The sequence below is a fragment of the Piliocolobus tephrosceles genome, chromosome 13 (assembly GCF_002776525.5).
Source record: "Piliocolobus tephrosceles isolate RC106 chromosome 13, ASM277652v3, whole genome shotgun sequence".
Taxonomy (NCBI): Eukaryota; Metazoa; Chordata; class Mammalia; order Primates; family Cercopithecidae; genus Piliocolobus; species Piliocolobus tephrosceles.
In genome coordinates this window covers 10,655,201-10,677,134 of record NC_045446.1, presented here as the reverse complement: position 1 = coordinate 10,677,134, position 21,934 = coordinate 10,655,201, and the positions used below count along the sequence as shown (strand labels likewise).

At 48.5% G+C, this 21,934-nt stretch overlaps 1 protein-coding gene across 5 annotated transcripts in view; it reads left to right on the top strand.

The window, feature by feature from the left end:
* The window catches only part of LGALS12 (galectin 12), a 25,705-nt gene extending 4,076 nt beyond the window's left edge, over positions 1–21,629 (top strand). The window contains exons 2-10 of one of the 5 annotated variants that reach the window (XM_023186548.2): positions 10,448–10,675; positions 12,683–12,771; positions 12,902–13,115; positions 13,901–14,020; positions 14,610–14,648; positions 15,225–15,299; positions 15,944–16,032; positions 20,491–20,641; positions 21,167–21,629. In XM_023186548.2, the coding sequence (XP_023042316.1) occupies positions 10,607–10,675; positions 12,683–12,771; positions 12,902–13,115; positions 13,901–14,020; positions 14,610–14,648; positions 15,225–15,299; positions 15,944–16,032; positions 20,491–20,641; positions 21,167–21,313 (993 nt within the window). In that variant the 5' untranslated portion in view covers positions 10,448–10,606 and the 3' untranslated portion in view covers positions 21,314–21,629. Of the gene's footprint in view, positions 1–9,936; positions 10,676–12,095; positions 12,772–12,901; positions 13,116–13,900; positions 14,021–14,609; positions 14,649–15,224; positions 15,300–15,943; positions 16,033–20,490; positions 20,642–21,166 lie in introns of those variants that run through there. The other 4 variants (XM_023186549.2, XM_023186552.2, XM_023186551.2 and 1 more) reach the window with 4 other exon arrangements.
* The last annotated feature ends 305 nt before the right edge of the window (positions 21,630–21,934 follow it).

The window sequence follows — 21,934 nt, the reverse complement described above, 5'->3', positions numbered from 1 at the left end:
GGTGGGTGAATGTAAGATATATAGATGTCAAAATGTATCAAATTGTACACTTCCCTGGCATATACAGAGTTTTAATTTGCATTTCCCTGATCACTAATAAAGTTGAGACCTTAACATATATTTATCATATTCCCTCTTTTTTTAAAAGTGCCCGTTCATGTCCTTTGTCCATTTTTCTTCAGCATTCTGTTCTTTTTGATTTGTAGGAGCTCTTTGTATAATCTTGATACTCATCTTTAGTCAATTATACTTGTTTACACACATTTTCTTGCAGTTTATGGCTTGTCTTTTCACTTTCTTCATGACATCTTTTGACAAACAGAATTCATGTATTTTCTTTTATTTATTTATTTATTTATTTATTTATTTATTTATTTATTTTATTATACTTTAAGTTCTAGGGTACATGTGCATAACGTGCAGGTTTGTTACATACGTATATATGTGCCATGTTGGTGTGCTGCACCCATCAACTCGTCAGCACCCATCAATTCATCATTTATATCAGGTATAACTCCCTGATGCAATCCCTCCCCCCATGTATTTTCTTTTGTGGTCAGCTCCCTATCTTTTCATGAAGTCTTTCTTGCCCTGAATTCAGAAAATGTTCTCATATTCATATACATATATGTGTGTGTGTGTGTGTGTGTGTATATATATATATATTTTTTTTTTTTTTTTTTTTGAGATGGAGTCTCGCTCTGTCACCCAGGCTGGAGTGCAGTGGTGCTATCTCAGCTCACTGCAAGCTCCGCCTCCCAGGTTCACGCCATTCTCCTGCCTCAGCCTCCCAAGTAGCTGGGATTACAGGCACCCACAACCATGCCCAGCTAATTTTTGTGTGTGTATTTTTGTATTTTTAGTTGAGATGGCATTTTGCCTGGAATTACAGTAAATCAGTAAATCAGCTTGGCAATTTTGGCATCTTTACAAAAATTGTTTCCTTCAGTTAATTATGTATTCTATGTACTTGTTAGGTTTTAAAATATTTCAATGAATTCTTCTAATAGTCTTCATAAATATCTAATCTTAGTATATTACATTTTTCCCTCTACTCATTTGGAAGTTTACACTGTTTTCTTTTACTTATTGCCCTTGAAATTTTAACATGTATGCTTAAGTCTAAAATTAATATCCTAAACAATCCTCTGAAACAATGTAAGGACCTTGGAACACTTTCACTCTAATCTTTCCTGCCCATGCTGTTTTAGTCTGCCCCTTTTTTATCCCCAATTCACATTATTATTACCATTGTTATATTACGCAGACATTCATTTAGATTTGCCTATATGTTTGCCACCACCTTTGCTCATCATTCCTTCTTGCATCACAAACCTTCTGTCCGGGGTCACCTTTCTTCCCAAAATACAAATGGGCCTTAAAGGTCCTATAGTGAAGGTCTACTGGTCATTAACTCCGGTTCTCATGGTGCTGAGATGAGGACCCCAGTGCTTCCTGTGACAACATGTGGAGGAGCTGACATGGAGAAGCAGAAGGAGTTCTAATTCTGGAAGGGTCTGTTAAATTAAGCTTAGCCTAAACCTCCTCTTTACGTATTTTAAATTCAGCCTAAAGGTTTCTCTGTACAGAGTGAAATGTAACTTAACTGGATGTGTAAACAGACTAAAATCTACTCTTGTGCCAACCACCAAGTTTTAGCCAACTGTTCAAATCACGTTCAAATAAGGCACAAGCCAAGCTGTAACCCATCCAGCCGTTGCTGTACCTCACTTGTTTCTGTATATCCCTTTCCTTTTTCTGTCTGTAAATCATCTTCAACCATGCAGTATCACTGGAGTGTCTCTGAATCTCCTGTGATTTGATAGGTTGCCTGATTCATAAATTGTTCTTTGCTCATTTAAACTCTGTTAAATTTAATTTATCTTTTTTTTAACAGGCCCAAAGGGAGACCCAGGTGGCTCTCTGGCGGTGGGGGGTGACAGTCCTCAGTGGCAGAAAGTGTTGGAATGAAAGAACTTTGCCTGCACACCGTCTCTATGGAGACCACATTTGCAAAGGCCCCCAGCACAAGAGCTAGAACTACACAGAGCTGGAGGGAGTCCATGGACTGTCCCACAACACACTAGAATCTGTCACCTCTGTCCCTTCTCCCTGCTCCCAACTGCAGAGGGAGGAAGAGGTGGTGTCTTTGAGGTGGACATAGTAGCTCCTGCCATCCTTCTATTCCAGGGTACTGCAGTGGGAGGGAGGGTGCCCAAAGGAGCAAACCGTGCTCCCCACCTCCAGGCCCTTAGCTGTGCATCTCACCTGCCACTAATAGGATACGGAATCAAAAGCTTAACATTAATTAAGTATGACTTTTGTTTTGAATTTCTACTTTTTACTATGGACATTTTCACATACATATTAAAGTGAGAAAGAAAAGTATTTTGTTTGAGAAATACAAGCCTCCTTTAAATTATCAGACTCAGAGAGACACTGGAATGAGAAGCAGTCATGTCCCACTGCCCCCTTAAGCTTAGTAATGATTTCAAAGCTGCTTGCTATGCAGGATCCAGACTGATAACCACATAGCTTGCTACCCTCTGGATGATACCCATGGCTTCTCCATTGTTGATTTTTTTTTTTTTTTTGGTTGGGGGGGATATTCATCCCTTCAAGGATTTATCCTTCGTGTTACAAACAATCCAATTATATTCTTTTAGTTATTTTTAAATGGACAATTAAATTATTGACTATAGTCTCCCTATTGTGATATCAATACTAGGTCTTATTCATTCTATTTTTTTATATGCATTAACAATCCCCCCCCCCCCCCCACCTTCCCACTACCCTTCCCAGCATCTGGTAACCATCCTTCTACTCTCTATCTCCATGAGTTGACATGTTTTGATTTTTACATCCCACAAATAAATGAGAACATGTGATGTCTGTCTCTCTGTGCCCAGCTTATTTCGCTTAGCATAATGACCTCCAGTTCCATCCATGTTGTTGCCAATGAGAGGATCTCATTCTTTCTTGTGGCTGAATATTACTCCCTTGTGTATATGAACCACATTTTCTTTATCCATTCGTCTGTTGATAGACACTTACTTTGCTTCTGAATCTTGGCTATTGTGAACAGTGCTGCAGTAAACACAGGCATGCAGATCTCTCTCTGATATGGTGAATTCCTTTCTTTTGGGCATATACCTAGCAGTGAGCTTGCTGGATCACATGTTGGCTCTATTTTTAGTTTTTAGGGACTGCCAGACTATTCTCTACAGTGGTTGTACTAATTTACATCCCCACCAACATTGTACAGCAGTTCCCTTCTCTAGAAGGCTGTCAGATAGAAGGGGAGGCAGAGATATAGACCAAAGTAGGTGAATGTAAGCTTTAGTCCCTCCTCTAGGTCCTGAGAGTTACACCCATTCAGAAGCAGGGATTGTGAAAGAGGCTGCTGGAACAAAGAAGGGGACAGAGGGGGGTACCTCAAGATCCCTGACCACAAATTGTTTTTCCTAGGCTGTTAATTGATAATTGATTAATAATCATTATAATTGGGGCATTATAATTAGTAAATTACAATTTTATATTATAATTTTAAATTTATATATAATTATATATATATATATATATATATATATATATATATAAAATTTACCAATTAAAATGCCCCGATTATCATCTGTGGCCAGTTGGAAGAAGAGTATGGGACTAGTTTGTGCTTGGGCCACAATTCCAGGCCTACTGGGAGAAATTGAAGAGGAGAAGCTGGACAAGAGCCATAAATCACCAGGGGTTATGAAACCACCTTTGCAAATTTATCACAGTGAGAAAATTATGACAGTGAAAGAGATCTGATTCAACCAACATCCCTGCTCTTGACCTCCAAACTGCCCTTGATCATTCCTGAGCTTAGGCCAAGCTAACTTTGGGAGACATGTATATAAAAAGAAAAGCAGAGGTTCCGCTTCAAAGACTTTCCTCCCCGTCTAATTAGGAATAATTGTAACTTCTCTTAGAGGCAAAATGTATTCAAAGACCTGTGCTAACATTCTTAAATATCTGCTAGCCGAAATAAGGAAATCAAAGTACTTTATGTTCTTAGTTCCCACAGTTTAGCCTAAATATTTGCCCTGGCAGGCTTATACTGGTCCAAGCAAGCATTAGGTTATAGCCTGTTCCTCTTCCTTATTTAAAGGTGTTTTTACCTTTCTCAGCATTCCACAGGTTACTTCCTCCTTCCTTTGTTCTCCTCTGCCTTTGCCTCTTTTAAAAAGTTCTAAGTTGCTAGCCGATCAAGACAAATACAGAATGTGAGGTCCCATGCCAGCCAGTGGAAACTGGACACAGCAGTAGGGTGAATACATCAGGTTAAAATGACCCTGTCTTCTTTGTTCAGTGTACTCTCATGGCAAAACTGCTGGTGAGTGTACCCTTTCTGCAGAAAGTATAAAAATGGCCTTGCTGAGAAAATTACATTTATCTTCAAGTGCTATTTCATTACGGTACTGGGGAACAAACATTTCAAACATTTAGTTTATAGTTTAAATGATAATAGCCCTTCCCTAAAACTAACCCACCTTTGTAAAGCTAATGAAAGGCCACCAGGTTAGGAGGATGAGAGGAGCCTACATTCTGCTAAGGTGTAGAGGTAAACAATTACCAGCCATTATTTTGGAGGTCATAAGATTTGCCACTCCCCCAATTACTCCTGCAGGTAATACCATGGTTGTAGAACCTAAGATTGACCATTTGAGATGTATTTTCAGGTTTTTGCATTTCTGACAATCAACCAATGGCTCCACCTGGACCTGCCAACCCCACCAACCAGCCATAGACCCAGAAGCAGACTCCCTGGCCTGCCAAACTATCCTTACAAAACCCTAGCCTCCAACTTTTCAGGGAGATTGATTTGAGTAATAACTCCATTTCCCACAGGGCATGGCTGGTCTCGTGTTAATTAAACTCTATTGCAATGCTGTGGTCTCAGTGAATTGGTTTTGTCTGTGCAATGGGCAGGAAGAACCCACGAGGCAGTTACCGTTACATTCATTCATTCCGTAAATATATTCGAACACTCACTCTGTGTCAGGCACTTTGCTCAGTACTGAGGGTGTAGGAATAAGTCTGCCCTCATGAAACACAGGGAGTAGAGCGAATGGGGAGAAAACGTTCAACAGTTCTTCAAATATATAATGAGTGACGGTAGGTGCTGTAAGGGAAAAATAGAGGGAGTAGGGAGCTAAGCTGGGCATAGGGGATACCAGGTTTGGGGAGAAAGGTGTGAGGACTAAACTCTGATTTTTTTTATCTTGCCCCAATTCCTATCTAAGAGGTCTGGGGAGTCATGCCCTATAAATCATAAATTCTCATCAGATGGGTTTTATTTAGCCCTATATATTGTGACTTACTTTCCAACCTAGTTCTGGCATAACATTAGAAGACAAGGAGGAAAATCAAAATATTTTACCCCAAAACATGTTTCTTTGCCATATTTTGAAATGGTCCTGCAAAGTTGTTCTTTGTGGGGGAAAATTCGCATCTGTAAAGAATCTCTATTAACATAGCTAGGTCTTTTTCTTCCAGACTCTCCCAGTCTCCTAAAGAGATTAAGATCTGAATAGGAAACATTTGTCATCTATTGTCTCTAAGGGCAGCCACCATCAGACTTCAAAAGAACTTTGGTCTCCACAATCTTTATCTTAATCTGAACTTTCCCTTTCTATGAATTCCAGGTCTTTAGACAAACTCAACCAACTGTCAACCAGAAAATGTTTAAATTCACCTATAGCCTGGAAGCCCCCTGCCCCCCTCCTTCCTGCTTTGAGTTGTCCCACCTTTCTGGACCAAACAACCCATGTATATGTTTTTTTTTTTTTTGAGATGGATGGAGTCTTGCTCTGTCACCTAGGCTGAAGTGCAGTGGTGTGATCTCAGCTTAATGCAACTTCTGCCTCCTGGGTTCAAGTGATTCTTGTGCCTCAGCCTTCCGAGTAGCTGGGATCACAGGTGTGCACCACTATGCCCAGCTAATTTTTTTGTGTTTTTAGTAGAGATGGGGGTTTCACCACGTTGGCCATGCTGGTCTCAAACTCCTGACCTCAAGTGATCCACCCACCTCAGCCTCCCAAAGTGCTGGGATTACAGGCGTGAGCCTCCAAGCCCAGCCCCAAACCTATGTATTTCTTCAATGTATTTGACTGGTGTCTCATACCTCTCTAAAATGTATAAAACCAAGCTGCACCCCAACCACCTTGGACACGTGTTCTCAGGACCTCCTAAGGGCTGTCATGGGCCATGGTCACTCATTTGGCTCAGAATAAATTTCTTCAAATATTTTAGAGTTCGACTCTTTTCATCAACAGGTGGGAATAAATGCTCCCCTGCCAGTGTCAGGGTCACCCTAGGCCATTGGCCCCTTGAGGTCACCAGCACTTTCCTGAATTTCTCTCACAAGGTCTCCCTCATTCTGGCTCTGGAAGAGAGATTTGCCCTGCCTCACCCCCAGACACTCACAGACACTGAGGCCCCTTCTTATTCTGGAGCAAGCACAAGCTCTTGACAAGCCCAGTAAAGTCCGTTCCAGCTACCAAAAAGCAGTTATGTAAAAAGAGAAAGGAAATGCGCCATCCTCTTCCTGCTGCTCCCTCCCCGGAACAGGCCTCATCAGCCTCACCTTCCACTGTGGCAATAGCCTTAGGGTTTCAGGAAGATAACAGGGGCTGAGTTGGGTCCTTCCAAAAAGCTTGTGTTGAAGCCCCAGACCCTTAGAATGTGACTGTATCTGTAGGCAAGGCATTTAAAGAGGTGATTAAAGTAAAAGGAGGTCATGTGGTTTGGCCCTAATCCAATATGTCTGGTGTCCTCATAAGACGAGGAGATTAAGACACAAACGCAGAGACCTGGGGAAGGTGGCTATCTGCAAGCCAAACAGAGAGGCCTCAGAAGAAACCAAATCCTCTGACACATTGATCTTGGACTTCTGGCCTCCAGAACAGTAAGAAAATAAGTTTCTGTTGTTCAAGCCACCTGGTCTGTGGGTTTTGTCATGGCAGTGAGGACTAAAGTCTGATGTTTTTCTTCTCTTGCTAAATTCCTATTTAAGGGGCCTAGGGAGTCACAACCTACAAACCATAAAATCTCAACTGAGGGGTTTTGTTTAACCTTATATAATGTGGCTCACTTTCCATACTGAGTCTGGCATAACATCACATGACAGATAAGAAGGAAATCAAATATTTCACCACCAAATATGTTTCTTTGCCATATTTTAAAATGGCCTGCAGAGCCATTCTTGTGGGGAGAAATTGCATTTGTAAAAAATCTCTGCTAACATAACTAGACCTTTCCCCCTTCCCGGCCCTCCCAAGCCTGAAGAAATTAATTGAGTCTAGCACCTTTTTGGGGTCTGAATAGAAAACATTTGCCATCTATTGTCTCTAAGGGTGGCCACCCATGAGGCTTCATCTACATAATGAGAACCCTGGTCTCCACAACCTCTTATCTTGACCCAGACACTCCTTTCTATTGATTCCAGACCTTTAGATAATAACTTAACTCTTTCCACCAATAGCCAATCAGAAAGTCTTGGAGTGCCCCTATGACCTGTAACCCCCACCCCGACTGCCTCTTTGAATTGTGCCACCTTTGGAAACTGAACCAATGCATAAAACCTGGCTGCAGCCCAATCACCTTAGGCACATATTCTCAGGACCTCTTGGGACTGTGCCTTGGGCCTTGGTCACTCATATTTGGCTCTGAATAAACCTCTTTAAATATTTTACAGAGTTTGACTTTTTTCATCCACAGCAGCCCAAGCAAATGAACCAATCCTCCTTCCTCATTTCACCCAGGAAGGAAGTGAGGCTGGATAGGGACCGTGCACCATTGGCCTCAAGCTGCAAGATCTGCACTGGTTCCAGGGGCTGGGACTAGGACCCAGATCTGATTCCAGTGCAGTGTCCCATGTCCAGACCCATTCAACTTGCAAACCAAAAGTAAAATTCTAGGCCCCACAACCAACCGAATGGACCCCTCCTCTCAGCCAAAGGCATTCCAAAGTTAACCTGAAAAACAGTTCAGACTGTGATGGGAAGTGGGGGTTGGATATGCCTTATTATGCTGTCTCCTCCCTTTGGGATTCAGGCACAACTGACCAGCATTAATATTAAAACAAAGATCTGAAGACTGACCAAACAGACTCATTGTAGCAATAAGACACCAAGTTCTAACCTGGCTCTAGTATAGCATCACATGACAGTGGGCCCTGAAAGAAATTAAAGTATTTTACCTCAAAATATTAATATATTTGACATATTTTGAAATGGCCCTGCAAACCTTGCTCTTGTGGGGAAAATCTACTCTGCAGAGAATCCCCGTCCCTTTCCAAGTCTTTTCCCTGATCCAGGCACCGTTTTAGGTCTGATAAGAGCTCTGAAGCCTGCTTCCTGGAGGCTTCATCTGCATGATAAAGCCTGCATACCCCTTACTTAACCCAGACACTCTCTTCTATTGAGTCCAAGTCTGTAGGTACTTACTTAACTCTTTCAACCAATAACCAGTCAGGAAGTCTTTGAATTCGCCTATGACCTGGAAGCCCACCTCTTCGAGTTGTCCCACCTTTCTGGACCAAACCAATGTACATATTACATGTATTGATTGATGTCTCATGTCTCCCTAAAATGTATAAAACCAAGATGTAGCCCAATAACCCTGAGCACACGTTCTCAGGATCTCCTGGGGCTGTGTCACAGGCCATTGGTCACTCATATTTGCCTCAGAATGAATCTCTTCAACTATTTCAGAATTTGACTCTTTTCTTCCACAAACTGGCCCCTCCAGCCCCGGCTTCCTCTCACTGTGTATGCAGAGCACCCTTTCTGAGCACATCTGACTGAATTTCCCCAAATAAGCCCCTTAAGTCACCCAGCTCCACCTACTCGGCAACATCTGAACAAAGTCAGCTCTGCACCTGAAGCCCTTCCAGTTCCATCCTGAGTCAATGCTTCTCAAACTTTAAAGTGCATCAGAATCACCTGGAGGGCCTGGTAAAATGCAGATTCCTGGACCCAGCTTCCAGAGAGTGCTCCTCAGTCGGTCTGGGGTGGGGACCTGAAACTTGCATTTTTAACAAGTTTCCAGGTGAGGCTGATGCTGGTGGCTTGCGGACCACAGCTTAGGTAGCACCAGCTAAGACACCTTATCCCAGGACCCTTCATGCACTCTCCCTCCGTCCTCTGCGCTCAGCACCCCATGTGCTTGAGCCTTTGCCCAGCCTGGGCCCAGTCCAGGAATTCCCTGCTGCCAAGTCTGACGCTATGGGTCAGATCCCAGATAACTCAGGATAAAGTTGAGAGGTTGTGCTTCTTTTTAAAGGGAAAGCCTTTTGGGGATTTGAGCCAGAACTGGAAGGACTCTAGTAAAATGCAGATATTTGGGCCCACCCCCAGACACAGGCCTCCCTGTGGGACATGCTGCTGTGGTCGCTTTCTCCATGTACGGATGAACAAAGGATGGCCCAGAGATGGGAAGTGACTTTTCCAAGGGCACACAGCACATTAGACGAGAGGCTGAAGAAGAATTCAAGTCTCAAGTCTCCTTCCTGTGCAGTTCTGTGCTTCTTGTGCTGCCCTTTCCGAACTTAAGGGGTTCTGCTTTTTTCCCCTTCCCTCATTCTACTTTCTTGTGAGCCCAGCTGGGCCCCAGCATTTCAGGCTGATGCTGACATGGAGCCTCAGGGGGCTGTAAAACTTGGAAAAGGAAGAAGAGTGGAGGAAGGGACAAGAAAATGGGGAGAAGAGGGCTGGGCGGGGTGGCTCACACCTGTAATCCCAGCACTTTGGGAGGCCGAGGCAGGCAGATCACGAGGTCGGGAGATGGAGACCATCCTGGCCAACATGGTGAAACTCAGTCTTTACTAAAAATACAAAAATTAGCTGGGCGTGGTGGCGCACACCTGTAGTCCCAGGGAGGATGAGGTAGGAAAATCGCTTGAACCCAGGAGGCAGAGGTTGCAATGAGCCGAGATTGCGCCACTGCACTGCAGTCTGGCAACAGAGCAAGACTCCATCTCAAAAAAAGAAAGAAAGAAAGAAATTGAGGGGAAGAGATAAAACCCTTTGTGGTGAAGGGAGGAAGGAATGGGAAGTCACCCAAGGCTGTCCAGGGAGCTGGGGGTGGGGCTGTTTCTGGAAGCTAAATACACGTACCACCTCCCCTTCCTCTGACCCAGTGAGGTCTCCAGCTGGAAACCACAAACCCTCACTGACCCCACAGGAGCCAGCGTCTGGCTTCCCTCTGCAGTGACCACATGCTGCAGACCCGGAGTGGGTAGTTAGTCGGTTAATGCCAGTCCTCCTCCCCCGGACACGGAGTTCTGCCGACAGCCGCCACCACCGTACCCCCCTGCCCCGCGCCCCCCGCCTCCGTCAGAGCTCTACCTTATACCGCTGGGAGTGGGGCTGGTGTGGAGCCTGGAGGTCACCCGCTGCTTTCCCAGGGCCGCTCCAGACAGCGTTAAGACCCTGCAGGGCGCAGGTGAGACTAACAGCTGGGAGAGCTGCACGAGGCATTTAGGACCTGGCTGGGACAGGTGAGTCAGCCCAGTGGGGGCAGGGCTCCCGGAACGAGGATCTACAGTTGAAGTTGCCCCACCCTCATGTCACCTGGAGAAAAACTGGACCCAATTCCTGACGGCTTCATTCTGCAACCGCCAGTCTTCCACCCGGTGAGTTGTCACTGTCATGTGGAACCTCCTCATTCTCTGGGCTCTTCCCTTCCAACTGGGCGCAGACTGCTGGGTGGTGGGGTGGAGAGGACCTCAGTCTTTGGCTCTGCTTCTCCCAAGCACCTGTCCTGGCTTCTGGAAGGCCCTCCTGAGCTAAGCAAAGTGGCTGACTGCTAGTTCCCACTTGGGTGTAAATGACTGCTAGGCTTCCAGGGTCGCTGCATTTTGAAAGCGGGGAAGCCTGGAGCCGCAGTGCTCTGCCCCTACTGTAAAGGATGCTAGGAGGATGGGGTGTGGGTAGGATTGTTGGGGGGATGCTGATTACTTAGTAAGGAGAGTCTCATCCCCAGCTTGGAAGGAAGGGTCAGGTGGGAATTTCCACTCAGGGATGGGGGTTGCGGGGGGTTTCTCTCTTCCTCCTCTTGCTCAGTCAGTGCCCAAGAGGTTTTCTGAAGCCAGGCAATGATTTACAGGAGGCTGAATTCCCAGCAGACACCCTCTACTAATGAGCATTAATTATCACTTTCCCTTACTTGGCCCTCTCCTCCCATGACAGCTGCCTCTTCTCAGTTAATTACAAGCCTGGAGGGAGCCTGGGAATGGGAAGTGATCAACTCTGAACCAGCTGAGCTTGCCAGGCTGGCATCCCAAGCCTCCCTCCCATGCTTCTCAGGTGCCTGAGGGATGGGCAGAAGCAGCTGCCCAGGTTACGGCAGCTCCTTGCTTTAGAGGCTGCGAGCTCCCACCTGGAGGGCCATCCTGGTGGGTTTCAGGTTTTTCTAGGTGGTTTGGGTTCCTAAAGGTTGCTGGGAGTTAGAGAGCAACACAGGAAGGCGTATCTTGTGATACCACTGGTATGTACCTGCCGTCCTGCTCACACTCATTCCCAACACATCTCTGCAGAGCCCTCACGGTGCCAGGCCAGGCACTGAGCCTACAGGAGGGAAAGATAAGGCTTCAGTTTTGAAGGGCTTATAAACTCCTAGGGAAAACAGCCAACCAGACCCTCTAAGCCAAGGGCCAAGCCAGCCACATGAGCAAAATGCCCTGGGAGCTCTGGGGAAGAAAGGAATAATCCAGGAACCCAAGTGGATGATGCTTGGAAAAAGAGTCAGGGTGAAAAGAGACAGGAGGAACAGCCCAGAAAAGGCAGGAAGTTGTAAAAGTGTGTAATGTATTTTAGGAAGGCCAGGTAACTTCTTCTTCTTCTTTTTTTTTTTTTTTTTTTTTTTGTGAGACTGAGTCTTGCTTTTTCGCCCAGCCTGGAGTACAGTGGCATGCGTGATCTCAGCTCGCTGCAACCTCTGCCTCCCAGGCTCAAGAAATTCTCCTGCCTCAGCCTCCTGAGTAGCTGGGATTACAGGTGCCCGCCACCACGCCCAGCTAATTTTTGCATTTTTAGTAGAGATGGTTTCACCATGTTGGCCATGCTGGTCTCGAACTCCTGATCTCAAGTTGATCTGCCTGCCTCAGCCTCCCAGAGTGCTGAGATTACAGGCATAAGCCACAGAGCCCAGCCCAGGAAACTTCTACTTGGGGAAAGGTGAGCCTGGGAAGGCCATTTCAGAGTTAGCTGTCAGTTCCTAACTTGTCCATTCTTCTTGCTTCCCAGTTCCTAGTCTCCAGCCACTAAACAGTCCTCAGAAAGTCCCAGTACCAGGTTTCTGGGGACCAGGGTGGCATCTAGTGGATGGCAAGCGTCCCTGGGGTCACTGCAGCCTGTTGTGCCCTAGGAGCTGGGGAAAGGCAGCTGGCTGGTGCTGAATTTGGCAAGGGAGCTGAATTCGACTTCTCTGGTGTAATGTGGCTTTGCTGTATAAAGATCCAGGAAAGGGGATTAGGTGGAAGAAAATATTTCAGTGAATGCTGATTTTTACCTCTAAGGAATTTTCTGTTTGGGGAGGAAAAGTTGAGTTTTATTCTGCTCCTTTCCCCCCACTCCCCTGACACAGAGGTTCCTAAGCCCTTTCTCCAACCCTGCATGGATGGGTTTCTCTTCTTGTTCAGGTGGTTCCTTATGTCACGACCATTTTTGGAGGCCTGCATGCAGGCAAGATGGTCATGCTGCAAGGAGTGGTCCCTCTAGATGCACACAGGTAAGGTGGGGGAGGTGGCCCGGGGGTGCTGGAGCTCAGTCCTAGAGGCCTCAAGCTGGAGGGCCCCTCCCTGCCTCCGGGATCTCTGTGGGTCTCTGGTCAGAACTTCGAGAGGCTCACCTCCCAGTAGGTTTCAGGTGGACTTCCAGTGTGGCTGCAGCCTGAGTCCCCGGCCAGATATCGCCTTCCACTTCAACCCTCGTTTCCATACCGCCAAGCCCCACGTCATTTGCAACGCTCTGCATGGTGGACGCTGGCAAAGGGAGGCCCGCTGGCCCCACCTGGCCCTGCAGAAAGGCTCCAGCTTCCTCATCCTCTTTCTCTTTGGGAATGAGGAAGTGAAGGTGAAGGAAGCGATGGGCATTGGGTGGTCTAGAATTTGTGTCCTTGCACCCTTCCTTCCCTCAGCCAGACTCCCCACGATGCGGTGTTGAATGTCATTGGTAGTGGTCAAGTACCAAGAGGACCAAGAAGCTGCCATGCCCAGTTCCAGGCTGCCCTGAGCCTACATGGCAGTAAGAAAGCTCTACAGTGCCTGGCTCCAAAGAGGGCCCTGCTGTCATAGTCATGGCCAGCACTTAGAGAGCACCTGCTGTATACCAGGAACTGTTCTAAGCCCTTTAAAGGTATCTGCTCATTGAATCCTCAAAATAACCCCATTAGGTAGGTACCTTCATTATCCCCATCTTACAGCCACAGTGGCCGGGAAGAGGGAGAGAGAACCTGACCTCAAGGTTTTGACTTCTAATGTGAGCTCCTGCCAGAAACATGATGGGATCTTCAGACTTCTCCAGGAGACAGGGCAGCTGGCGGGAGGGAAGCCTCTTGAGCCTCAGTTTCCTCACGTAAATGGAGTGAAGATGATTCTTTGGGCTGCTGAGAAAGCACAGTGAGGGGCCTCTGTGGGGTAGAGGGAGCGTTGAAGGTGCCTTGATCTCCAGGCCACCTCTGCAACCTTTGGAAGATTACTTAAGCCACCCAAGGCTCTGTAGAATGTACCTACCTCATAGAGTTGGTATGAAGTTAAGTGAGGGAAATTGAGGGAAAAGTGCTTGGCAATGCCTGGGACGTTGTTATGAACTCAATGAACATTAGCTGCTGCTAAGCCAGCCTCTGTCTGTCCCTCCAGGTGAGTGTGAACGGACAGCACTTTCTCCACTTCCGCTACCGGCTCCCACTGTCTCATGTAGACACGCTGGGCATATTTGGTGACATCCTGGTAGAGGCTGTTGGATTCCTGAACATCAATGTAAGTTTCCTTGGGACCAAGGCCTGGGCAATGGCAGTGTCTAATTTCCCCTGACTCCTGGACAGGCCTGGGACCCCTTCCTCCACCCTAGACTGAGAGAGGGCAGAGGCCCTGTGCACCAGTAATAGCCAAGGGGGAGGGAGTCCACTGAGGTTTCGGGTGTGAGTGGGCTGAGGGAGAAGAGAAGGTGATGGCAGGAAGAGAGCCCAGGAGCTACAGGCAGGAGCCTGTACCCAGTATGGGTCTGGTTAACACTGAGAAGCGACGGCCAGGAGTGATTTGGCACACTGGGGCTGAAACAGGCGGCAGCTGGCTTTATCATTCCCACCTGATGGGCTTATCAAAGCCCAGATTTCTGGGGCTTGCCACCAGAGATTCTGATTTGGTAAGTACAAGGTGGGGCCTAGGAATTGGGATGTTCAAAATGCCAGCAAGAAGCCACTACTGACCAGCTTATGTTCCCATTCTCATGAATGGGAACATGAGGCGCTCTAAAGGCCAAAGCCAGGGCTCTGCCCATCTCCCAGGCATAGGTAGAGGACTGCAGGGGTCCTAAATGCTGCTGATTCTTTTCTCTCTTTCTGAACAGCCATTTGTGGAGGGCAGCAGAGAGTACCCAGCTGGACACGTGAGTCTCTTGTGAGCAAGGTCTGAGCAGCCACACCAGCCGATCCGCCCTTCTGTACGGCTGCTCCCATTACACAAGGCCCAGCTGCCCCTTCCCTCACTGCTACGGTTGCCATGGACACAGCTGGCTCTGCTTCAGTCTCTGGAGGGCCTGGATTTGCCTCTCCCAGCCCCTCTTCAGGCCCAGCTTGGGAAGATGAATAGGGGTGCGCTGCATGCAGAGGGGGCAAGACCCTATATTCCTAGCAGGAGAGGCCTTAGTTGAAACGCTCATTTCTCAAACCTAGGTGAGAAATGGCTGGGGTTGGCCTAGCAGGACAGAAGGGGAGATGAGGCTCATGTACTGCTCAAGGCCACACAGGGAGTGGATGACAGATCCTCCACCCCATTCTTCCCTATTATTCCAGAGGTGGTGAACCTCTGAAGTCCAGAGGATCCCACTGGGGCTCCAATAACTCACCTGCTACTGTGAGAGAGACAAGCCCCAAATGTTCCCCATTTGTCAGAATGACAAGAGGTTCTCTTTTCCTGAGCAAACACCGCATGGCCTTGTGTCCTCTCTTTCTTTCCCTGACAGCCTTTCCTGCTGATGAGCCCCAGGCTGGTGAGTGAACCTCCCTCCCGCTCCATCAGGGCTGGGGGCGCAGTCTGGGTAAGCAGCTAATGAGCTCCTCCTGGTGGGAAATCCCCAGCCCCAGGATTTCCCCTTCCTTTATAGAAAACTGCAGGCTGTGGGTGTGCCAGGAGGTTTGCGCCCTCAGCCCCAGGATTTCCCCTCCCGTTATAGAAAACTGCAGCCTGTGGGTAGGCCAGGAAGTTTACGCCCTCAGCCCCAGCATTTCCCCTTCCTTTATAGCAAGCTGCAGGCTGCGGGAGGGTTGGGCAGCTTCAGGCTGAAGCTCCAGCTTCATGTTACCTTTTCTCCACTTATTCTGAACATCGTTACTTGATACTTCTCTGTGCCAGGCCCAGTGCCGGGCTCTAGGATAGAGGAACAAGCTGGTCTCAGCCATCCAGTTGCTCACAAGCTGGTCATTACAGTTCAGGATGCAGTGAAGGGAGAAGGACATGGTGGTCGGGACACAGAGAGGCCAAGCTCAGCCTGGAGGGGCCAGGGAAAACGTTTGGCAGGAACAGCGTACAGGAGGCCAGGTGCTAAACAAATAAGCAGCGCCTCCTGGCTGCAGGTCTGGGCGGAACATGCCTGCCCGGGTGCTCCCCTGGCCCCCGGGGGTGGGTGGTTCTCCCCAACACCCCCTGGGAGTCAACTTCTCAATACCTCCCTCGTTCCTTCAGGAGGTGCCCTGCTCACAGGCTCTTCCGCAGGGTCTCTGGCCCGGGCAGGTCATCATAGTGCGGGCACTGGTCTTGCAAGAGCCAAAGCAGTAAGTATCCAGCATGTAAGTGGAGGGGAGGGAGCAGCCTCTCTGTGACAGTCATGTGCTCTATAAAACATCATCTCTTTTCATCTCCTAGCCCCACCATTTAATCCCCATTTTACAGATGAGGTAACAGAGGAGCAGAAAGGAGAAGTGGCCCAATTGGCAGAGCTTATGAAGGTCAGGCTGGGACTGGGACCAACAGCCCCAGTGCTGGGAGCATCATTCCTGCTGGTACATGTAGTCAGGCCTAGCCTCTTGTCCCAGGTCCTAGGAAAGGGGCCCCAGGAAAGGCCCTTTGTAGATGCAGGCTGAGGCCCAGAGCAAACATGTAGCTTCCCATGGTAACACAATGTGTGGTTCAAAAGATACAGCCAGACTGCCCCAGAGAAGAGGACTGGTATTTGGAAGCCAGGACTTGGAGGGACACAATGACTATGTGGACACTACCAAACTTCTCCTACATGGGGGTTCAAACCCAGACCTGTGGCTGCAATCCAGTCAGACAAGAGCCACTGGCCAGCCTGCCTTGAGGAAATGCATTAGAGTTTATGACTTCTCTAGTCCCGAATGCCTGGGTTGTCATGTGCTCAGGACACCTACTACCTGTGCAACCTTAGGGCAGATACTTTTCCTCTCCGTGCCTCTGTTTCCCTGTCTGTAACAAGGAGATGATAGACCGGGCATGGTGGCTCATGCCTATAATCCCAGTACTTTGGGAAGCCGAGGTGGGCGGATCATGAGGCCAGGAGTTCGAGAGCAGCCTGACCAACATGGTGAAATCCCGTCTCTACTAAATACAAAAATTAGCCAGGTGTGGTGGTGCACGTCTGTAATCCCAGCTACTTGGGAGGCTGAGGCAGGAGAATAGCTTGAACCCGGGAGGCAGAGGTTGCAGTGAGCCGAGATCACACCACTGCACTCCAGCCTGGGTGACAGAGCGAGACTCCGTCTCAAAAAAATAAATAAATAAATAAATAAAGTGGGGTTGATAATAATGCCACCTTTAGGGATGGTGCTTAGAATAGTACCTGGCACGTGGTAAGTGCTCCAGAAACGTGGGTACTATTGCAATCATCTCAGTACAGGCAGGGGAGGGCAGAGTAAGGGAAGCACCCTGTGTTCTCCTTGCTCAATTTTTTTTTTTTTTTTTTTTTTTTTTGAAACAAAGTCTCGCTCTTGTCCCCCAGGCTGGAGTGAAATGACGTGGATTACAGGCGTGAGCCACTGTGCCTGGCCTTCTTACTTAATTTTGTTTTTATTTTTAAGTTACCGACCTCACTAAACCCTTACCCTGGCCGGGCGCGGTGGCTGAAGCCTGTAATCCCAGCACTTCGGGAGGCGGAGACGGGCGGATCACGAGGTCAGGAGATCGAGACCATTCTGGCTAACACGGTGAAACCCCGTCTCTACTAAAAAATACAAAAAACTAGCCGGGCGAGGTGGCGGGCGCCTGTAGTCCCAGCTACTCGGGAGGCTGAGGCAGGAGAATGGCGTAAACCCGGGAGGCGGAGATTGCAGTGAGCCGAGATCCAGCCACTGCACTCCAGCCCCGGCGACAGAGCGAGACTCCGTCTCAAAAAAAAAAAAAAAAACCCTTACCCTGCACGCTCTCAATCATGCCTGTGAATTCCTGGCAGGCATGAAGCCCAGCACTCAGTGGCCTGAGCCTCCAAAGACAGGCACGGCTGAGTTGGATTCCTGGTTTTGTTTCTTATAAACGGTGCAGTCGTGGGCCAGTCACTAAACCTCTCTGAGTCCGAGTTTCCCTACCAGAAAAAGGCGAACGATAACTCCAAGCTGCTAGGGAAAATGAAAAGTACTCAGTGATGGAACCAACACTTCTTCCCACAAAACTTGGAGGCATGAGACCAGGTTCATATTGTAGCTCAAAGTCACAATTACTAGTGACATAGTGAGCAAGTGACTGCCCTTTCCCAAGGGCCATGAATGCATGTGTCCTCAGAAGCCAGACAAGTCTCATAAACAGTGAGGAACGCAGCTGGGAAGGTGGTGAAGGGGAAGGAGTATTTCCATACACCCAGTCATGCCAGAGATTCTGACTATTTTTAAAGCGAAAATAGAAGCCGTCTTTTATACAAACTCTCCCAATTTTTCTTTTTTTTTTTTTTTTTTTGAGATGGAGGATGGAGTCTTGCTCTGTCACCCAGGCTGGAGTGCAGTGGCTGGATCTCAGCTCACTGCAAGCTCCTCCTCTCGGGTTCATGCCATTCTCCTGCCTCAGCCTCCCGAGTAGCTGGGACTACAGGCGCCAGCCACCTCGCCCGGCTAGTTTTTTGTATTTTTTTAGTGGAGACGGGGTTTCACCCTGTTAGCCAGGATGGTCTCGATCTCCTGACCTCGTGATCCGCCCGTCTCGGCCTCCCAAAGTGCTGGGATTACAGGCTTGAGCCACCGCGCCCGGCCCTCCAATTTTTCAACATTGTATTAAAGTTGAAGAATACTATGGACCAGACAAAACATTCCTATATACCAGTTCAGCTGAGATCCACCAACACGAAGATTTAGCACAGCACCTGGTACTTAGCGAGGCTGCAGAGAATGCAGCTGCTGCTATTTTGTGAAGGCAACCGATGGCTTGAATGGGGCAGAGGGAGTAAGAGATGGAGGGCGCGGGATTCATCTGCAGTGAAAATCTATCCGTCTTTCTCCACCTCATCCCTTCCCTCCTCCTCACTGAGTGGAGTGTATGACTGCAGCCTCAGAGAGCTTCCGCAGAGCTTCACTGGGCATCTGGTGATTTGTGATTATTCAGTGATCTAGTGGGCATCTAGTGATTCATGATTATCCAGTGATCTGGTGAGCTGAGCTGCATGGAGGTGAAGTAGGGAGACACTGAGGCCTCCTCACCGGGAGTTCGCAGGCCAGGGGAAGACAAAGCGTTGTCTGGTAGGACAGGGTAGGGGGAGCCATAGTGGGGCTGGAGGCTCCACGCAGTCCACTCTGCAGGGTTCCTGCCTTCCAAGCTTCTTTCCAAAATTGAGCCCTGGCCACCTCCTTCCCAAAGCTGGAAACTTACGGGACCTCCTCCTGTGAGGATCTACCAGTAGTCCCTGAAAGGCCTGTCCAGGGCGGCCTTTTCCCCTACCTTACCTGCTCTCTGCATCTTGTCGGGATGCAGCCCTCTCCGGCATAGTGCTTCAAAGAAGGAGACTTTGGAAGTTCCCAAGAGATAAAAATAATCTCGGCCAGGCGCAGTGGCTCACACCTGTAATCCCAGCACTTTGGGAGGCTGATGTGGGTGGATCACGAGGTCAAGAGATCAAGACCATCCTGGCCAACATAGTGAAACCCCGTCTCTATCAAAAATACAAAAATTAGCTGGGTGTGGTGGTGCGCACACCTGTAATCCCAGCTACTCGGGAGGCTGAGGCAGGAGAATCACTTGAACCCAGGAGGCGGAGGTTGCTGTGAGCCGAGATCGTGCCACTGCACTCCAGCCTGGATGACAGAGCAAGACTCCGTCTCAAAAAACTAAAATAAAGAAAAATAATAATAATCTGGTTGCCCTATTTGAGAGGCAGGTACCGGATTCCCCCTACCCCCAAATCTGGTGTCTTGAATCCTAGTTCACATCCTAACCTGAGGCTGTATGACTATTACTCATAACAGAAGTCGTTTAACTTCTTGTTCTCATCACTTAAACGGGCTGACAAACTCACAGCACAGAATTTGTGAGGATTAAGGAAAGGCAAACTAGCTTCTGTAAAACACCTACTATGTGCTAGGAATCACTAGTTTTCACATACATTATCTCCTTTGTTCCCTTTTGTGGCTCTGTGAGGTAGAGATTGTACTATATAGTAATATTTTTAAACAGTAGGTATCATCTGAATGCTTATTACATACCAGGTGCTGTTCTCCATAAGCATTTTTTATGTGTTAATTCGTTTAATTCTTAGGACAATGCCATAGGCAGGTACAGTGCAGTTATCTCCACATTATGGATGAGGAAACTGAGGCAGAGAGATTAAGGGTCTTGCCCAAGGTCACAGGACTAGAAAGTAGCAGAGCCAGGGTTAAACCTGGGCTGCCTGACTGTAACCACTATGCTATTTAGAAAACTTTTAAGACAATACCTGGCACTAAGCATTCAATAAACGTTAACTGCGGCTATCATCATCATAATCACCCCCATCGTGAGAAGCAGAAACTGAGGCTCGGGCTAGGCAATTTTCACACACTTCCCTCCCACCCTCATCCTCCTGTAGTCAGTAGATGGCAACCCTGAAGTCAATCTCAAGTTCGTCTAGAACTCGTGTTCTTTCCACTGTACTGAGCATCCAGCCGTGAGGCTGTCATAGGCCCTCAGTGCTTGTTTCTGGAGGCTGAAGCAGCTCAATCTTCCATCCACTCCCCCACCTCCACCCTTCCCCTGGGGGCTGAGCAGCAGCCTGCGGGCAACGGGCACTGATCCTTTCTCCTTCCTCCTGCTTCCTGCAGTTTCACTCTGAGCCTGAGGGACCAGGCTTCCCGTGCTCCTGTGACACTCAGGGCTTCCTTCACAGACAGAACTCTGGCCTGGATATCCCCCTGGGGGCAGAAGAAGCTGATCTCAGCCCCCTTCCTCTTTTACCCCCAGAGATTCTTTGAGGTGGGTCAGAGGCAAGTGGTTACATCCCTTCAGGCTGGAGCACAGAGCTGAAGTCCCATAATGACCTGGGAGACTCTGGGGTGGGTGTACAGGGCAGATGTTATGGGGTGGGAGGCCCGAGCCAGCAGAGCACAGCGAATGTCTGTACAGCGGTCCTCAGTGCTCCACTCTGATGCCAGGGATCCCATGGCCAGAAACTCAATTGGTGCAGGTGGGGACCCAACATCAGCTTTAGTAAAAAGCTCCCCTAATGATGCCAACACGCAAAACCACTCCTCTACAGGAAGGAGCCCCAGTTACAGGTGGTGAAACTGAGGCCCAAGGCTGGGAAGATCCTTGTCAAAGGCCACAGTGGACTGGTGACAAGCCAGGCCCCTTGTCCCGTTCTTTTCCAGCACTGTATGGCTGCCCCCGGGTCCAATCTTTGTGTCCTCTGAGAGGAGGAGGGTCTCACTGGGGAGCGCATCAGGCAGACAAGGGAAAGTCTGGCTGGAGGCTGCAACCTCCTCATTCCTCCTTTCCCAGGTGCTGCTCCTGTGCCAGGAGGGAGGGCTGAAGCTGGCGCTCAATGGGCAGGGCCTGGGGGCCACCAGCGTGAACCAGCAGGCCCTGGAGCAGCTGCGGGAGCTCCGGCTCAGTGGAAGTGTCCAGCTCTACTGTGTCCACTCCTGAGGAGGGGTGCAGGGAAACCCTGACAGAAAGCAGGAAGGTCAGCCCACACCCAGGGCCCAACTCTCCTCCCCTCATTAAACCGTCCACCTGACACCAGCACATCAGGCCTGGCTCACTTACCGGCTCACGGGCCTGAGTCTGCAGGGGCTTTGGGCCTGAGGGAAGGCACAAGGGTGCAAAGGTTCCTCGGACTCTGCGCCTTCCTCCACCAGGAGCCTGGGATTTGGCTCCATCTGCCTTCAGGGCCTGAACTGCACTCATAGAGGCAGGTTTTGTAGACTAACAAAGATACTCCAAAATACAATGGCTTAAAGAATGCGGTCATTTATTCTTAATTATTTATTTGTTTCATTCTCATCTAGCAATTCTAAAGACAATGGTCCAGGTTAGTGGGGCAGCTCTGCTCCCCGAATGTGACATTCGGGGTCTGTCCTAGCCATTGTTCACCACCCCCAGGGCGTCATCATTGTCTCCTTGGCCGAAGCTCAGCTGCTACCCTATCTTGGTCTCAGCCACTGAGAAGGCTGACAGTGGCTGTGGACAAGACCCACCTGATCTCATACGCCCCAGGCCTGGGTCTGACACACACCAGGGTGTCAGTCACATTTTATCTGCAGGCAC